Source organism: Trichinella spiralis (genome assembly GCF_000181795.1).
Source record: "Trichinella spiralis strain ISS 195 chromosome Unknown Scfld5, whole genome shotgun sequence".
In the NCBI taxonomy this organism is placed as follows: domain Eukaryota; kingdom Metazoa; phylum Nematoda; class Enoplea; order Trichinellida; family Trichinellidae; genus Trichinella; species Trichinella spiralis.
This window is the reverse complement of record NW_003526944.1, coordinates 3996720-4015746: the sequence shown is the minus strand read 5'-3', so window position 1 is coordinate 4015746 and position 19027 is coordinate 3996720. Positions and strand designations below refer to the sequence as shown.

Below are 19027 nucleotides of genomic sequence, written 5' to 3'. Positions count from 1 at the left end.
TCCATTTCATTTGAAGTTCATCACTTACTTCTCGTTATATTATTTTATTATTATTATTATTGAAGTATGCAAGTTATGTCAATGTTAGGAAATTTTTTTTACATATTTTCTTGTTTTTTATTAATTATTTGTAAAAATAAAACAGTATACCATGTTTAATAATCAAATAGTAAGAAATTCTATTAGTTGGATCTTTTCAATTGTCAGTGTTTAAAAGTTTTCCAAGGTCAAGCAACTTTAAACTTTGTGAACATCATTATTATTATTATTATTTCAGATTACTACGAGGAAGTCTGTCTGCTGCATGTTACTAATTTTTAGTTTGCTTATATTTTTCTTTCATCTTTCTCTCTCTTTTCACTTCAGTGATAACAAAAAATAGCATAAATATTGCAATATTTGTAAATTAGATTTTTTAGCTTTTTCATTGAACACGGAAATAAATGCTTTATTTCGTTCTTTTCAAATCAATCTTCATTTTAATTAACTACTTTCTTTTTTTTTCTTGATTGACAAATTGTTTTCTAATAATTTTCTATTTTGCTTTATTTGCTTTTCTTTTTCAATTGATAGATAATTATAATATTTTGTTTCTAAATGGGGTAACGCAAGCGAGTTGGAACTACATTCTCCCTGTGTTCTGCTGTTGCATTAATTTGATTTTTCATCGTTTCACAGGCTAAACTGATCGAGGTATGTAATGATTTTTGAATTTCTTTTTTAGATGAAAATTGAAATTTCCCAGAGGAAAAAATAGGGAAAAGAGAATGTCTGTTAATTGTTTCTCGTTTGAAACAGTTTTTTTCGCAAATAATAAGTTTGAACTGATCAAATAATGCATATTGCAACATGTTGCTTTTATCTGTTCCAACGGTATTTTATTAATTATGTACTTTCTACAATATATGCGACAATAACTGGACTTGTATTCATGAATCGCGAATGACCTTTGCGCACTGTATTTTGGTTATACTACTTGCTCTCGTCTGGTGGTGACATATTTCACAAATTGTAACAGGTTATAAGATTGTTATTTTCAAAAACTGTTGCTAGTAGTTGCCGCTTGCATCAGTCTGTCTATTCAATGTAGTCATTCAATTGAACGATCGTGGTATTTTGAAATACACTTTATCGTAAATTTTGCAACAATTTATGTCTAGGTAAACATGGTTTGAATGTTGGGAAAAAAAATTTTTTTTGTTTGTAGAATATTTTTTCCTGGTGCAACAAATTTATAAAATTTGCTATGATGATGATGATATATAGTTTATTTTACTGTTTCGTTCGTTCGTTTGTTTGCCAGTAGTGCATCGTTTATACGCTTCGTCGAGCGTGTAATTTTTACACTCATTGATCGAGAGGTCGATTTCAGGAATGGTCGTTTCCATTATTGTGCACCAAATTATTGGCGTATTTCTCTTCTGAAGACTGTCTCATCATTTGCCGTTTTTTGTTTTGAAATACAAATATAAACTACTTGATCATCAGTATGAAATGTACTGTATTCAGAACCCGCCGATTGATGTCAGTGCCCTGACTGTGAACTGGTAGAAGTTTAGTTCAAAGCGCAATGCTCCCGGTGAAAAAACGGTCAATAATTTACAATCAGATTATTTCGAAAAGACTGTAATAATTTTGTCAATTAATATGTAGTTTTTTTTTTAATATTTTTCTTTTCAAACAATTTCAGAAATGTCGAAAAGCGCCGCGAAAAGTCCCGTCACGCGGCCCGTTACCGTCGTCAGAGCGAAGCTCACTTGTTCACCGATTTGTATGAAATTTTACCCCTGACCAGCGAACCGACTTTCTACCACCTCGATCGAATAGCCGTGCTAAGAGTCGCCGCTGCACTTTGCCGCCTGCGTGCGGTCACACCGGCCAGTATGGGAGTTGTATTTTCATTTTTCGAATATTATGATCGTAAATTATTATTATTACTAATATTCAAATTATTCAGTTCTCGATTCGCCGAACCAGTTGCCTGCTCTGAAAGATGGGTGCCACGTTGAGCAAAGCTTGTACGACTGTTTCGACAACAGTGCCATTTTGATCGTCGATTCAACCGGTATCATCATCTACGTTTCCTTGTCAATATCATTTTGTATTGGCATTACGCAGGTGAGCAGATTTTCTCTTTCCTCTTCCTTTCCTCTTCCGTTCAAAGTTGTGCAACAAAATAATAATTATAATAACACTTGAAATAATAATTCAACTGTCACAAGTGTGCTATTTTGCAAAATATATTATCATCGATCAATCGCGGAAGTATGTTATATACAAAAAAATGGGCAAAAAACCAACTACTGCACTTTTGCAATAATCATTTCCCATGACAGGGCTCGTGTTTTATATTTATTGTTTGTCTGGATCAGTCTCGGTCGGTTTGTTTCTTTTCAAAAAACCTACTTGCTGTATAATCATTGGAAAATTATTTGAAAAATTTGCCGTCAATCACACCCAAGTTGTTGTTGTTGTTGTTGTTCTCATGGAAGCTAACAACTGCTATTTTTGCTTCTTTATTTTGAATAATGTAAAATTTGTTGTTGTTTTTTTGATCACCATGAAATGCAGGTTTTGCCATTTCGTTTGACAGACAGTATTAACAAACAATCGACCAACTTTGATGATGTAGTGGTGAAGTTTATAATTTGGACGGCAAGAATGAAAAATTAATTACAGCTATCAGTTTTATACTTTCATGTTATTATTCATCAGAGTAATTTTTTATGCATATGTTCTGCTGGTTAATCGAAAATGCATTGGATTCTTTTTTTTGTTTTTTATTAATAATGTTAATTTTGGGAAAGCTCAATCTCATTTTTATTCCACTCGACAATTGGTTACTTTAATTCAAGTGTTTGAATTTGTTTCTTTTTTCTCTTCTTCTATTTCTTCTTCATCTTTCAATCAGCGATGAAGTTTGAATGGATTTCACATTTTTGTTCTAAAAAATGTAAATATACATAATAGAGCCGTACATCGATGGTTCATTTACTCATTCATTCATTCATTCATTCATTCATCACATTTGTGGTGATTATAGAAGAATGCATTAATTTGAAATGTTGCAACGAGTTGATTTAATGCATTTTTAGTGTGGCATTATTTTTATTGAACAATTAAATCCATCCGAACGTTGATTAATTTTTTTTATATGCCGTACTTTATATGGCATATATATACATATCGCGTATGTTGCCGGAGATGTAAATTTCAAAAAGTAACAACATGCTTACAAGTAATAAAGTAAAAATAATATCCCAGGTAAAACACTAGCAGTTGGGACATTTTAACGTAATGGAAAAAGTGGGAAAGATTCTCCATAATGTTGCCTTTCTCTCTCTTTCTCTCTGTGCAGGAAATTTGAATTAAAATTGTCGATGATTGTTTTTTTGCCTCTGCATTCTTCTCATTCAATGTTGTAAGAAGAAATTGGAATCTCAAAATTATGTTCGCTTAAATTCAATTCAATTCAGTTGAAATTATTTCAAAAATAGACGTTTGTAAGTTGCAGTTTTTTAATTGAAATCGTGAGATTGGAACTTTTGTGACATTGTAATTATTTCCATTTCGCTTGATCTATTTGTGAATGAATTAATTTCCATTTTGCGCAACTTTTTCCAACGCTGAACTCATATTTAACAATCGATTTTTAATCATTTAAACTAGAAAAAAACAAATATTAATAAAATGAACTTTAATTTCGAAAGTGAACTTTATTATTTTTTTCTTTTCCGTTTGATGATTATCATTTTTTTGATTGAAATTTTGTAACATTTCATTTCTTTCATTTCAAATCATCTTCTTCCTCTTGGAAAATTAGCCAACGTATCTTTTTTAATTTTATATTTTTTAAAAATATACTATAAAATTTCAATGCATTAAAGAAGTCGATTTATTTATTTATTTGTTCAGCTGTTTCTGTTTTTACGTAGCAGAAGAGGAATTTCCCTCTGTTTGATGAGAAAAAGAATTATATTAATAAAATCCATTTCAACAGATTTCTGTGTACATTCAGTACTTTTCATCTCATATTAACCTAAATGCACAAAATTGTATGGGAAAAGTACTTGGACGAGGAAGGAAGGATTGATGAGATGTTTTCCCTCTTACGCTTGATATTGCAGCTTTTGCATGCATATTTTTCTTCTTTTTTTGACTGTTTGTGTTCATATTTATTTGTTTTCTAGAGGTAAATATAAAAACAGTGAATAGTTTGAATTTTGATAAATGAAAATTAACAATTTGTTCAACAACATTTTCTCTTTTAATTTTCAACCGTGAAGGTGTGTCTCAACTGACAGACAGATGACGTTGCACACGCAATGCTAACAGTGGAATTGAAAGCTTATGTCATTTTTTTGTTCAAGTTCAACGTCGGCTTGCAGAAATGCCATCCGCACAGTGTGTCATTTGCTTTTTGTAGTTTTGGTGATGTGAATGTGGAAAATAAATATTTGAACAAAAATTATCACTCAACAAATTCAAAGTTCAATGATACTTTATCCTACTGTAGATGATCAAGTTTGAAGAATGAAAATTAGTTGAATTTATTTCAAAAGTGTTGAAATATGTCATATCTGAATTACAAATTGTGTTTCATTTCTTGTTGTTTTTTTGTAAAAAATTTCACTTTAAAAGTATTTTTTAATGTTTATTATTGAACACAAACTTTTTCAGACAGACCTCATTGGGCGGTCATTGTTTGAGTATGTGCATCCTGACGATGCTGTGGATTTGAATCAAGCATTCCAAACGTGCGACGAGAATGCTGAAGAGAGAAGTTTAATCTTGCGGGTGAAAAGTGCCCTCAGTGCTCGTGGCAGAAGTTTGAGTTTAAAGTCATGCGTTTACAAGGTCTGAATGATTGTTATCTTCATATTACATAGATATTATTTATTTAAATTATATTATATTTTTGTCAGGCATTTTCATTTACGTTGAAATATGCACAATCCAAGCAGCAGCAGAATTTAGTCGACATAGTAAATGTCGACGTTGCTTTGAAAAGTTTAAATCAACGGAGAAAAAGAATCACTGGAAATGAAAATTTTTACGGGAAATATTTTTTCATGTTTGGCAGTGTTGTCATGCAGAATTGTCAAGGAGCCAGCTTTCCTACAGAGACTATTGTCACACGTCATTCGATGAATATGCAAATTCGTTACGTCGGAAATGGGTATCATTATTTATTTATTTATTATTTTCAATTGATTATTGTTATTATAAATGTAGTGTTTTATTTCAGTTTAGCAGAATTGCTTGGCTATGATGCAAAATTCATCACTGGTCAGTCGTTTTTTAAGCTTGTACATCCGGATGACGTGATTCGATTTACTTTGTGCGTGCAACTTTTATACGAGAAGGGCTACATGCGAACCGGCTATTACCGGATGTTGACGCAGGATGGAAATGTGCTCTGGGTGATCACTGAAGGAAGTGTGGTTTCTGAGAACAGTCGTGGCCAACGTGCTCAACGTGTCCTCTGTTTTCACCGACCAGTCGGGTATGATTATGTTTCTCTTTTTTTTCCCTTATTTTGAATCTGTTTATTTCAGTAGAGCTTGTTCGTCAGTTGATTTTAGCAGCACCGTTGCAGCAAAACAATACGTGAAACCGACTGCCAGTGCAACTGCGAACCCAAATACCATGGCAAATATTACTCAATCTGTACCAGTGTTTAAAAGTAGATCTCTTTCATCTGAGGTTCCTGTTCGTCCTGTCGTAACATTTTACGATTCTGCATTGCGTATGTTATTCATTCAGAGTTTTGCTTATTTTTATTGACAGATTATTGAGTTAATTAATTGTTTTTTAGCGAAAGGATTGAAGAAGTTATTAGTCAGTCAGTCGTCTATGTACGACACAGCTCAGCATACAGCAGATAATAGCAGCAGTTCAATTTCATATCCAAATGATTGGTCATCGACCTTTTACGAGTCAATTTCAGAAGATCAAACTGTACAAAAAGGCTGCATGCCTGAATTTCAAAATTATGACAATTCAGTAAGTTTATTTGTGAGGTTTTGTAAATGTAGGATTTTGAAATTAAAAATTAAAAGCACACACATACACACAAAAGAAAATTTCTTTTTGTTTTGCTTTCAGAATTCAGTATCTCAAATGGACAGCGGTAATGGTTCATCTTGTTCAAATTCATGCGCCGGTTCTTTTGCAAATGAAGCACCAGAGCTGAGCTCGTTGACACCGTTTGTCAATTTTCAAGATTTGCTGACGCTTCAAAACGAAGGCTATCAAGTTAATTTCAGCTTCAACACCAACAACAGCGGGTAAAATTGTTAAATTTGTGTAGTTGTTGGTTGTTGTTTTATTTTAATTTGATTCCAGTTCGGTTGAAGAGAAAGGATCACCACCGTTGAACATCACCATGCCAAGCCAGCTGAAGCGGGTTGCTAGCAGCAGATTGCCGATGAAGCGTCCGTATCCGAATTGTAAATTGGATGAATCAGCTTTCGAAATTACCCCTGAAGCGGGCAATGCCATTGGAGATCCATTTTCACCATGGCATCCGTGTAAAATGGGTGACTGGAATGAACAATTTGATCAAGATACGCCACCGGATTTGATCAGTTTGGAGACGGCCAATTTGCTCGAATCAGCCATGACTACATTATTCCAAGGTGATGCTGTTCACAATGGATATCATAATAATAATAATCACGATCATTGTCACCAGCAGCAACAACAACAGCAGCAATTACAATTACAATTGCAGCATCAACAAAATTGTCTTAATGGTGTTAATATTCATAACAACACCATCACTGGCAACAACAACAACAACAATAATAATAATGCATTGTTGAATTGTGGCCAGTTGCTTTTTTGATTTATCAAATTAACAGACTTGCTCATACATATATATTTTTTTTCTTGAATAATATTTTTGTTTGCTGTTTTAGTGTAAGTTATGATTTTGTAATATAACGCTTCATTTATGAGATTTATCGTATTTGTTATTTATTTATTGATAATGATGGATGGAGTTAGTGGTTTTTCAATGTTGATACAATCGATGAGCAATAAAATAATAAAAGGAACACGAATTTAACGAATGACACTGGAATAATAATAAATAACAGAGTGGTTGCAAATGAAAAAGGTTCTGTGATCATTTATTTTCCAATGTAGACCAACGAGGTGCGTGTGGGATGGAAAACGCGCCAAGGAATTCTGCTGCAAATGGGCATACGTTTGATCTGGGTTTGAAATTCCGTTTTCAAGATCGGATGGACGGTGATGTAGACGACCGAGGCGAACGTTTTGCTCAACAGGTGCACAGCGATCACAACTTGGCTGACAACTTTAGCCACGCTTCCGTCGTTCAGCAGTGGCAACACGGTCCACGGTATCACGTGGTAGAACAGGGTCAGCAGGAACATGGCCACCAAGCTCTTCATGATGGTCAGTTCGCGGCGGAGCCGCAGCGAGCAGAGGCTGGTCACTTTCCCGTGTCCGAGGGTCTGACGGCGACCGAGCAGCCAGAGCGCGAACGTCACCATGTAGAAGAGTACGGTAGACAAACCGGCGACGAGGTTGATCCTGCGTATAACATTGAAGTGGTCAGGGTCCATGATCTCGTTGATGACGCAGAGCGACGAGACCGGCACGTTGGGCAGTCGCTGACTGAGCACCAAGGCGACCACTTCGTTGACCACGGCCAACAGGATGGACAAGTACAAGAATAGTCGGGCCCGCCGGGCGCTGAACAACCCCCGGCGCAAACGGAAGCACAACAACTGACCACTGCCCATTGCCGGACTGAGCGAAGCCAACGTCACCAGACGTTCCAACGCGATCGCCACTATGTTCAACGTGATGATCGACGAACCGACCCAACTGAGCATCACGTGCATCCGTTGGGCGCACTGGGCCGGCGTCAGCCACAACGCATGTCGGCTTTGATGCAGCATCAGGTCCAGACCTGTGATTGACATCGTGAAACGGCCAAGCGAGCAGATGAAATTGCCAACGGTGAAGCCTGAACAAGAAGAGGAGAAATAATTTCAAAAATTGAAATTTCAAAATGTGTATTTATTTGTTCGTTTATTCGGCATGCATGGCATCGTTCACTTTATACGCTTAATTTACTGACCGGCGACTAGGATCAGATCGGCCCTGCTAACTGCCGACCGGCCGACGAGCACCAACAGCAACAGCTCGAATGGCATGGAAATAATTGCCGACAACATTTTCAAGCACAGCCACGGCATACTTAAATCCGACCAATGTTCCACCGTGCCCAAGTGGCAGGATGTGACGTTCATTTCACTCGCTTTGCAGGCTTCGGTCATTGTTTCGTTCATTTCGGAATTCTGAAAGTTGAAAAAAAATAATCAATCGAAAAATTTATCAAATTCCACCACAACATCGATAACAACAACAACAAGAACAACAACAGCCGCACTTGAGTTGCACTATTGAAATGCCATCTCACCGTCCGTCGGAAGAAATACGATGCGCTGTTTTATTTATGTAATGCCGATGAGGAAAATGTTATTCACTTTGTTTCTTGTGTTCAATTAAATTTCTATTCTATTACAACAAAATCTACAGTATACCGACTGTTGCAGATTGTCTCGTACTGGGTTTTTTTTCTTTTTCTCCTCTCTCGTTCGTACTTTGTCTCTTCATCTGGACCGCTGGCTGCTCTTGAGCTGCTGTGGAAAATTCGAATTGAATTTATCATGAAAATTACACAAACAAAGACAAAAAAAGCAAGAACATCGACGACCACTTGTACTCACTCGTTCGTCATCATGGAAATTGATAACAAAAACCCGAATTGAAAAAAAGGCAGTGAAAAATTAATAATCGAGCAAAATAATCGCATATTATTCATAAAAATCGAGTATAAATTCAAACAAAAAACTTCATTGAATATAGGACAAAATTGCAACTTTTATTCCTTTTTTTACTGACTGTATTTTACTACAGTAACTGTAAATTTGAATTTCAAAACTGTCCGCATGACTTCCGTCGACAATAATGAATAATTCGTACAGTGTGCGAAAAATAAAATTGGGTGAAAAATATATTTCCGGTTTAAATTTAATCAAGTAAAGCAGTTTTTGAAAAAAAAATCTATTCACTTCGATCAATCAGGATAAATTCAACGCGTATGTAATATAGCAGTAATACAAATATAATGATCAACTGTGTTGTTGTTAAAATCAGTGATTGAGGGTGTTCAACGCAAATGGAATGTTCCAATATTTTTGCATAATTATTGCAAAACTATTTCAAACTGTTACAAGGTTCTCAGTCATAGAAGGGGAGAAAGTGTAAGAAACGAATTTTTACATATTTTTGCAAGAAGAATATTAATGTTTTTTTAAATGATGGAAAAATTCAATAATGACAAAAATTGAATTACTTCACGCCGCGATGCCCGAAGATAAAGTTATTTTCTTTAATAAATGGAATTTGAATCAAAGATGATTTGAAAAGAAATTCTTCCTACGACATATTTTGCAGGATTGTCGGCAGAAGTGTCAAGCGCCTACAACTTTCGAAGCTCTTATTAATTAAGCGCAATCAACAGATCAGTAATGAAAAATTGAATTTGATATCAATCTATGGATAGCTTTCATCATAATGAATAGAGGTTAGCTGGCTACTGAACCACCAATTAGCTAATTTATTCAATTTATTAGCATGCGACTGTCAACAAAACCGTGATCAATGAATGCTAATTAACAAAATTGAAAGATTGCAATTCAGGATATTTCTAAGCTCGTTCGGTTTCAGTTATCTGAAGTATTACTCTCATGACAATATTGTAATGGTCGATTTGTCGTCAAATATGGACATTGAAAATTTGCATTTGAATCTTTTTTCTATCAGGCATTCAATTTAATCAACTGAGATGATCATTTTGCAAAATACTTCGACACTGTCACCAGTGGCACATTTTTCGCTAATAATGATCATCGCTGATCATCATCGTTCCAGTTGGCTGCGTTAAATGTAATAATCATTTTTATTATTATGATTAATTATCACATACACATAGCTGATCAATTAGGTAAACAGTATTGATTATCGTAAGCAACTGTTCACAAACAATAAATTAATGAATTATTTGATTTTTAACATGAAATTTAAAAAAGTACAATGTTAACATACATAACTATTGTTGTTTTAGTCCTGACGAATTTGAAAGTGTAAAAATTGTAAAACTGAACTTATTCAATGAATAATATATTACAATTTATCATAATTATTACGAAATTAAATGTGAAATTATCATTTGCATCAAAACATTCTGTTTTCATCTCAATTTAACACTCGTGTTGTGTTGTGTTGTTTATTCATTAGTTTATATATTATTTCGATTTAAATAAAAATTATTTTATAAAACAATACAAGAAAAAAATTTATCTAATTAATCGCGCAATTATATATTTTATGATAAAATATAATTTTTATTAACTTTATTCAAAAGTGAAATACTGTAATAATGAAAATTACCGTACCATTCTTACGTGTCCATCATTTGTCAAATTGTACAATATAATAAATAGATCATAAATTTATCGGCTGCGGTGTAATTATCATCGAAATGATCAATCATCAAAAGCAGGTAAGTAAGTGTTCATGTGCTTGCTTGTTGTTGGTGGAATTCGTTTCTGCCATTTTTGGTTCGTGTGTATTTTGTGCGTTGCTTTGAAAGCGTTTTTTTTAAATTTCATCTGAAGTACTTTTGTGAGAAACGGTTTTACATATTTTGTTTTGTTTTCAATTTTAACTTCTGTTTCCAACTTATTCTCAATGAACAACAACATTAGGGGATATCGGTAGAAAAGTGGGGAAAAAACTTTCTACGCAAATTTTGAATCAAGTATTGAATAGAATCTTCAATTTGAACAATCTTATTTTGGTCATCAGACAAGTACATTATGAAAATTGAAATATTTTCTGTGGAGAATTTAAAAATTTGTAAGAAAATATTATTTCCGGTTTGGTTGAAGTTGGAGAATAATTTTTTACACTCTACGCGGTTTTTTGCCATTGCTGTTTCCCGCCGGGTGGTCAGTTTGACTTGCCGTTTGTTTATCTGGCAGTAGCTTCAGTTTGTGTTCAAAATCTACATTTGTACAAATAATAGTTACCAGCATTCCCATACTAAGGGCGGCGCAGTGATTTTGATGACGTCATTTTTGATGCCTGTTCATTAAGGGTATCTTTGTGTTGTTTATTCTGTTCTATTCTTACATATATATACTATACATATATATATTTGTGTGTGTGAAATGATGGTTTTCTAATTGACTTAAGGCAAACAGTATTCATTTAGTGGAGTGATTCTGATTATTGTAGTGATAGTGAGCGTTGTGATTCTGATTGAAATTAAGGTATTGATTCTTCTTTTACATAATTTATTGCTATGAATTTCATTTTTATTGAAAGTAGGAATTGTTAAACTCATTGAAACTAAATGATGTGTTATTTGTTTGGTAATTGTCTAAATATATCGTTATTCTTTCTTAGTTTTGTAACTTTTTATATATTTGTTTGAAATTTTTTTGAAACAGTACTGTAGTATATTCCTGAGATTTGTATTTTGTTGTACTTTTTGTTTTTGTATTTTTTTCAAAATATCACGATATTGATAATAGAAGACTTATAAAAGTCACGTTCTGTGAATTGCTCTTTAACATGGCAAAGCGATTACTTTAAACAGTTTTTATCTTTAGATTGATCAATATGTTCTCTTGATTATTTCATATTTCATAGTTATTTATATTTCTCTTTGCATCCATATTCTGAGCGAATATTCTGCGCAATTAGCAATAAATTATAGGTACAGTAACATCAAACTACAGTGACTTGTACCAAATTATTTTACATTTGATCATCATCAAAGCTAATTTATACAAATGTTCTGTTTTCTGCAACCTCTGATAATTGAAATTATAAAATCAATATAGCTAATTAATTAATTGTAAATGAACAAAGTTTGAAAAAGACGATCATTTATTTAACATGAACTTCAGCATTGTATACTATTGTTGCCGTGAATTTTTATTATCATTACTGAGCTTTATCTTCCAAATATACCAGATCTAATGTAGGTTCACATGCATTGATTAGATAACAAAATTCAAAGACAATTTTCCTTTAAATGCAACAATTTAATGAAATTATCATACATTTGGTAAATATAAACGGTGTGATTGATGATTTTGAATTGATTCAGCATAATATTTGGTCCTTCTTCCATTCTTTTAACATGCAAAAGTTTTTTATATAATTGAAGCATGCCCTCCCTATTCACAACAGTGTAATCGTACAACAACAGATGATGAGAGTTAAGTAAGCTATTTTTAACGAGGAAGAAATACTAATGTAATAATAGGATGATGATTAAAATAATACTGGACAGAACAGGGAAAAGAAAAGGCCGTCAATAGAGCTTTCCATATTTTTGTGCTCAGTCAGTAATACATATATACATATGCATATATATATATACGCAGAAAGATTTCAAACTGCCTTTGTAAGGAGAAAAAAATGGAGTAGTAATGATAATAATAATAATAATTATTATTATTATTATATGCGTGCAGTTAAAATTTAATATATTTCATTGGATTCCATTCAAATCATAACCCTTCCTGACTGGGCACCCAGACGACCGGACCTGATTGATCACGTATCACTTCTTTCACTCTTTCGTAAATCTCTTCGGGTACATCACCCTGCACAACTGCTGAAAAAAGAAAATCATTTTACACGTTCATTGATCATCAGCATAATATCTACTACAACGACTCATATACCTGTAAACGATTCGCCAAACTCTTGTTCTATCTGCAAGCACCTTTGATAAACGCGTACAGCGTCGTCTTCAGTAATACGTCTATTCCATTCCCTTGAAACGAAACCAGATCAAATTGTAAACAGCAAATAAATAAACAACAATGAGTCAACGTACATCAATTGTCCAGGACCATATGGCTTGATAAAAATGACGATTGGATACAGTCCAGCTAGTTGGAGTCGCTTGATTGCATTGCCACTGACGTCCAATATGCAATGTTTATTCTGGAAACAAAATCGCCGCGATTGAGAAATTATTGACGCGAATATTTTGCAATTAGTGTCACACACCTGTTCAGAGACATCTCGCACCGAGCCGATGCTAGTTCCGTATAAATTTCCATTATATTGACCAGCTTCGATGAACAAATGATTGTGTATATCATGTTCCATCACGTCGCGAGAGACGAAATAATAATCTCGACCGTCGACTTCGTGTTCACGACGTGGTCGACTTGTATGCGGAACACAGCAGGCAAAATTATCCGGATATTCAGCGGTCAAATCGTCGTTGATTCGATCTTTCAACGCTCCCAAAATGATCACCGGTCGAACATAATTGACTGCATGGAAATACATACAAAGTTAATAAAAACGAGTACAGATGGATGGGATGAATTTGGAAAGAATTCATTTACGATAATGCTGTTCGACAGGCTGATATGACAGAATATAATCTTCGAGACGTTCGTTTTCCAATTCTTCGTGTAAACGTTCTTTGCTTTTCATGAATGGAAATTTTCTAGACAACGACAGCTGCTTTCTCGCTCCAGAATGCTATACACACACATAAATAAATAAATATTATAATAAACTCAACTAAAACTTTTATGCATACTTTTTCTGACATGCTCGACTGTCGACTACTGCCAAAGTTGACTTGTTTCCGTCTCGAACGTTCCCTCTTTTCGACCCTTGAAAAAAAAATTACGCTTCTCTTATTATTCACCCTCTCTCAGGTCCATTTTCTCCAGTTGTGAATAATAAAATTATAATTTTCAAAAAAACTAACAAACAAACAAACCTCCTCTTGCTCGGTATGATTCCGTAGCCGTCTTCGGTGCCGTCTTTGAGCCGCTTCCTGGCTTGCCACCAGTCGTCGTCGCAGGCGTTGGTCACGTGCAGGATGTCGCCGTAGTTGAACGCCAAACCGCGACTGGGCAGTCCGCTGTCTTTGGACGGGTCGTAGTCGAACAACGCGCGCACGTACAATTCGCGACGCGGTTGGGGCGAATTTTGGTCGATCATCACGTTGCGCAGTTGTTCGATTTTCGCCTCGAAACGGTAATATTCTTCGGGACGGTAGGCGGCCAGTATGTAAATTTTCTGACCGCCGGATTTCAAAGCCGCGGCCGCTTCTTCGTGGGTCGCGTTGCGCAAGTCGACACCGTTCACTTCCAACAGTTGGTCGCCTTTGTGCAACAGGCCGCTGACGTCGGCCACGCCGCCGGGCAGTATGTACGAGATGTAGATCCCTTCGCCGTCTTCGCCGCCGACGATGTTGAATCCCAAGCCGCCGCCGGCGCCGCCCTTGTTCAACGTGACGCGCCGCGGCGAACGGCCCGGCAAGCCGGCGCCGCCGGCATCGGCGTTCGGTTCGCCGAACACCGCCCCAACCGAATGGCGCCTTTCGGCAACGGTTGCCGCCGGTTCGGGCAGCGCGTACGGCGTGTACGAGGACGACGACGCCGACGCGGACAGCGCGTCTTCGGCGCCGGCGCCCATCGCCCGGCGCATCTCCTGCTGTCTGGACAGACGCAGGGCGGTGGCCGTGCCGCCGGTGGTGGTGGGCGTGGTCGCCGAATGGTCGAACAGGCCATGATCGGAGCCGAGGCCGGGTTCGTTGCCGTCGGCGAATGGAATCGCCGAGCCGGAAGAAATTGGCTTCAGCACGGTGAGCACGACGCGGTCGGCGGTGGCTTTCAACGCGGCGACGGCGGTTTCGTGGGTGACGTTGTCCAGCGAACAGTTGCCGACGGCCAGCAGCTTGTCGCCCACGGCCAGGCGACCGTCGACCTGCGCCGCACCGCCGTCGATGATTTTCGTGACGTAGATGCCGGCGTCGTTGGGGACGTGCTCGTTGCCCACGCCGCCGGCTATGCTGAAACCGAGCCCTTTGTTGCCTTTGAGCAGCTCGATTCGTCGTTCCACGCCCGCCCCAACTGCACAGTCGGCGGCCGTTGTGGCTGTTGCATCGTCGTCGCGAACTCTGCGTCGGACGAACTGAAACAAAAAAACACCAATCTCTTCTCTCAAAATGACTAAAGAATAAGAAGAAAAATTTGCATACCAGCTTGACAATGTTGCCTGCTTGTTTCAAAGCGTCCACTGCCACGTGGTGATAAACATCGGTCGTGTCAATTTGGTTGACACGGAGAATGATGTCATCTTTGCGCAGACGACCGTCGTAGGCGGCCGCCCCGCCCGGGATGATCTTGGTCACGTAGATGCTCGGATCGTCGGCCACGTGCGGATTGTCCCGACCGCCGGAGATGCTGAATCCCAAACCGGCGATGGTTCCCTTTTCCAATATTATCTCTTCGTATTCCCAATTGTCGTCGTGACTGCCGTTTGTCTGCAAGCAAAATTTTCTCAACAATTACACAATTCCCATTCTCGAACATCATCAGTTGGCTAAACTACACGACAACAACAACAAGTGTGTTTGGAATGACAAAAAAATAACAAACAAACAGCTTGCGTCATAAAATGAAAATAATAATAAGAAAAAAAAGAATTCCTATATTTATTATGATCATCATCACCGCCACCACTTTCAAACTACGTGGATAAAAAGTAATGAAAGGGGAAATCTCACATAACGACTGTCCGCAGCCAAAGAGTCGTCTTGCCAAGAATCCCTGACCGGCTGGGAAATACTGTTGAATAATTTCGGTTGTCCAGACGGAGCGGATGTGTAAAATGGACCGGGCGAATCCAAGTCGCGTTGCGGACCGCCGCGAAGTGAAGCCGGAAACGAGGATATTGTAGAAGTTGCAGCCGTGGGGCTTGTGCTTTTCTTGTAAGCGTCGACGAAAGATGCATAAGAATCGGTCTTAAATTAATTTATATTTTAATTTTCTCTTTTAAACTCGCGCGCACGCGCCAGTGCACAAACTGCACTCTCTCCCTTACGGTCTTGTTCGACGTATTTGGACCAACAATCGGAGGGTTCCCTTCCCAACGATCGGCCACCAAATTCGTTTCCACTGTCTTTTGCAGCAACGATTTGTGCTCATTGAGCAAAGTCTCTTCGTAAAATTCTTGAATCTCTAAAAAAAATAAGAAAAATTTCAAATTTTTTACTCTTCTCGATCGATACTGTTGCAAAACTGTTGTCCCCTCGCCCCTCCCCCGTTTGCAACATCGTGCATACAAAGAAAGATGTGGAGTAGTTTTCAATTTAGCGTATGTTTTTTTTGCATAGGAGAAAAATGAAAAAAAGACAAACACCGTAATGCTAACAAAACATGTGGTGGGCAGTTTCGAAATTAATCATTTACACTGTTTGACATAATCTTAGATAAGATTAGTTTTGCTTTTCTTTTTGCTGTTTTTATTTATTGCTCTCTCTCTCTATATATCTTTTCTCTCTTTGCTCAAGAAGTACATGCTAAAAGTTATAATATAAAAACAGTCGGTACACGGCTTAAATCAAATGCAAATATTTTTCCATAGTTATACACGTTGGCAAGTTTTGATTGAAAACTGGCCAACTTTCACAGGGTAGCACAGCTTCTGCAAACTTCACCGAAGAGGAGGAGAAGCATATAAGCATGTGCAGCATCAACAACAAGAGGGGACAGTTTGGATTTTTGCAATTGTTGTCGTCGTGATTTTGTTTACTCGCTTGCAAATGCTGAACATGCAAAATGTCGGTTGAAAAAAATATTCCAAAACGGAAACAACCGCACACGAGAGAAGAAGCGAAAACAGAATAAACAAACAAATAAATATAAGATGACATCATTCAGTTGTGTAAATAATTGTTGTCGATTATACAGGCAGGCACAGACATCATTTTTATTGATCGGCAAGGTCCAACGTGTTAGCGTCAGTTGCATTCAGGTCGAACAGGTCGTTTGCGAAATTATTCATACAAAAGAAAACTTGAAACAGTTTTATGACAATTTTCTGTGCAGAATCAACATCAATATATATATAATTTAAATGATGATTCATCAGTGTATTTGTGATAGAATAATTTAATCACATAACAATATCAGTAATAATAATAATAATAATAAAATGATTAAATTATGCAAAATATATAAGTTGAGGAAATGGTATTTGTTGGTAATTTGACATAGCTGTAGTTTGCAAATTTCTTGGGAACCGGTTTTAGTTTTAGGCTGGTCAAATCTGCTCGACAGGGTGCGACTAGAAAACCGGCTCGGCGCCATCTCGGGTCGGTCGGTTGGTTGGCTTGTTCGCCCGCTTTCAGAGCCGTTCAGTAAGCAAAGTCAATTATTATGATTATTCAACAATCAAAGTATGCGAGGATGAAGCTTGACGAATAGGCGTAGGTGTAGGTTGTGGTGGTGAAGGAATGCAGAAATGACGTAGCCGGTCAGCTATGCAATGGGCAAAACAAGCCGTATCAGTCACCGGCTAGTGGAGAACAAACTGTCCGAGCTAGCAGTAGTCGAGTCGGTTAGTGGATGACAATTGCAAAAATTCGTCCAAACTGCCCATGTGACCTCAAGTGGCACAGAAAGGCCGGTCGAGGTCACCGACGATGAGACTTTCACCCGTCTTTTCCCACCGGCCAGTAGCGGCCACGAAAAACTATGAAGGTTGGCAATGAAAAAACCTCAACCTTCTCCCTCCTCCTCCTGCTCTTAATCTCTGTATGGGAGCAAAAATTGCAACTATTGTGCGGGAAATCAAGGTGAAATTATTATTAACTTCGCTCCAATGCAATAAATAGGAATAGGAAATTCAAACTTACCAAGCAACGCTTGAAAAAGACGACATTTAAATATGGTGATCACACGCTCTATTGCTTCACGAAGTTGCCGGTCATCGGCACGTATCAAACTTTTGTGATACTCTTCGAGCAACTCTAACGCCCGATGGGCTTCTGCAAAAGGAAAAAAAAAGTAAAGCATACAACAAATTGAAAATTTATTTCCCAATCCAAACTCTCAATTCTACTGATCCTCAACTTTTCGTTGTTTTACATCAACTTTGCAAAAATTGCATTTTGCAAACTTGAACCTATTTGCTGTTTTCTTTTTTACGTTTGTTTATTTCTCTAAATTGTTCAACAGATTAAAGAGTAAATTTTGAAATTCTTAACAAATCAAGTGAAGCACGAGAAGAAGAAGAACAAAAAAATACATATACACAACAAAAGAATCCATTGTAAACAATTTCAACAACCAAGAACACCGAGTTTACCTTGCTTTTTGACGGGCATCGTCGTGACAACAGCAATCGATCGCGTCTGGTTCGAGCCGAGGCCGACCGGCTTGTAATATCGTTTACGACGTTACTAAGCGCGCCAACTGGCGACAGAGACGGTCGATTCGTCGCAAATCTAGCTGTTGATAACAAATAGCGCGCCCGACCAAACAACTTCTTATCAACCAACGCTACGGGAGGCCGGGAGTACTGTAATTACAGTAAAATTTATTTAGGCGTTATTTCTTCGATTTTAACGAACAATAGTGCATTTTTTTGGAATATTTTTTTCTGGAGTATTCTTTTTTGCAATAAATAAATTTAAAACTTCATCCTCACCGCTGCAATATTACGAATCGAAAAATAAGTTGATTGACTGGGAGAAGAAAATTTCCAAAAAAAAGTACTTTAAAATGGACAAATAAATATTTCAAATATTTCACATTTTGTTCAGAAATGTTTTATTCACTTGTTTGTTTTTTCGCGTCATTCAACGGGCGATTGTATTATTTCAAATAAACGTGCGTACTTGATTATACAAACAGTGTACTGCAACATTGCATCTAGCGTACGTTACGTGCATGCGTGAATTTCATTCTGTTCAAATTGATGCTGAATTTAAAATAGCGAAATGTCTTTTTTTTTCTTCATTTAACCTTTCTCTGCATTCTTTATTTGTTCATGAATAAAATGTTAAACGTATAAAGAGCTGTTTGAATTTTGCATGTGAAAATGGATGAATCAGTAAACTTTTAGAATTATTTGTTTAGTATTT

General features: G+C 36.9%; 4 protein-coding genes across 4 annotated transcripts; 3 read left to right on the top strand and 1 right to left on the bottom strand.

Annotated features, from left to right (window-relative positions):
* Positions 1–1570: 1570 nt before the first annotated feature.
* Tsp_08378 (hypoxia-inducible factor 1 alpha) lies at positions 1571–2199 on the top strand. The gene is made up of 4 exons (XM_003375337.1): positions 1571–1590; positions 1691–1881; positions 1958–2079; positions 2119–2199. Exons 1-4 carry the CDS (start codon positions 1571–1573, stop codon positions 2197–2199), a joined length of 414 nt encoding a protein of 137 aa, XP_003375385.1.
* A 2295-nt stretch (positions 2200–4494) lies between these two features.
* Positions 4495–5047, top strand: Tsp_08377 (hypoxia-inducible factor 3 alpha). Its single transcript, XM_003375336.1, has 3 exons — positions 4495–4524; positions 4681–4828; positions 4926–5047. The coding sequence occupies exons 1-3, from the start codon at positions 4495–4497 to the stop codon at positions 5045–5047; spliced, it is 300 nt and encodes a 99-aa protein (XP_003375384.1).
* A 25-nt stretch (positions 5048–5072) lies between these two features.
* Positions 5073–7561, top strand: Tsp_08376 (putative hypoxia-inducible factor 1 alpha). Its single transcript, XM_003375335.1, is given in 8 exon segments — positions 5073–5179; positions 5249–5506; positions 5559–5749; positions 5819–6006; positions 6109–6290; positions 6349–6641; positions 7153–7523; positions 7541–7561. The coding sequence occupies 8 exon segments, from the start codon at positions 5073–5075 to the stop codon at positions 7559–7561; spliced, it is 1611 nt and encodes a 536-aa protein (XP_003375383.1).
* Positions 7562–12629: 5068 nt separating this feature from the next.
* Tsp_08375 (putative PDZ domain protein) lies at positions 12630–18268 on the bottom strand. Its single transcript, XM_003375334.1, has 10 exons — positions 18250–18268; positions 17798–17929; positions 15982–16118; positions 15137–15421; positions 13871–15069; positions 13485–13588; positions 13138–13409; positions 12962–13071; positions 12807–12898; positions 12630–12736 (listed from the first exon to the last, which is right to left on the bottom strand). The coding sequence occupies exons 1-10, from the start codon at positions 18266–18268 to the stop codon at positions 12630–12632; spliced, it is 2457 nt and encodes an 818-aa protein (XP_003375382.1).
* Between the last annotated feature and the right edge of the window lie 759 nt (positions 18269–19027).

Bases quoted from the DNA above. Each gene is read 5' to 3' on its own strand.
- Tsp_08375 (XM_003375334.1), bottom strand. The intron at 12,899-12,961 runs GTACGTTGACTC...TTTCGTTTCAAG, and splicing joins TATGGTCCTGGACAATTGAT to GGAATGGAATAGACGTATTA. The intron at 12,737-12,806 runs GTATATGAGTCG...TTCTTTTTTCAG, and splicing joins GTTTGGCGAATCGTTTACAG to CAGTTGTGCAGGGTGATGTA.
- Tsp_08377 (XM_003375336.1), top strand. From the start codon at position 4,495: ATGATACTTTATCCTACTGTAGATGATCAA. The intron at 4,525-4,680 runs GTTTGAAGAATG...AAACTTTTTCAG, and splicing joins ATCCTACTGTAGATGATCAA to ACAGACCTCATTGGGCGGTC. The intron at 4,829-4,925 runs GTTTGAGTTTAA...TATTTTTGTCAG, and splicing joins CCTCAGTGCTCGTGGCAGAA to GCATTTTCATTTACGTTGAA.
- Tsp_08376 (XM_003375335.1), top strand. From the start codon at position 5,073: ATGTTTGGCAGTGTTGTCATGCAGAATTGTCAAGGAGCCAGCTTTCCT. The intron at 5,180-5,248 runs GTATCATTATTT...GTTTTATTTCAG, and splicing joins ATTCGTTACGTCGGAAATGG to TTTAGCAGAATTGCTTGGCT. The intron at 6,291-6,348 runs GTAAAATTGTTA...ATTTGATTCCAG, and splicing joins TTCAACACCAACAACAGCGG to TTCGGTTGAAGAGAAAGGAT.
- Tsp_08378 (XM_003375337.1), top strand. From the start codon at position 1,571: ATGCTCCCGGTGAAAAAACG. The intron at 1,591-1,690 runs GTCAATAATTTA...AAACAATTTCAG, and splicing joins ATGCTCCCGGTGAAAAAACG to AAATGTCGAAAAGCGCCGCG. The intron at 2,080-2,118 runs GTTTCCTTGTCA...GGCATTACGCAG, and splicing joins CAACCGGTATCATCATCTAC to GTGAGCAGATTTTCTCTTTC.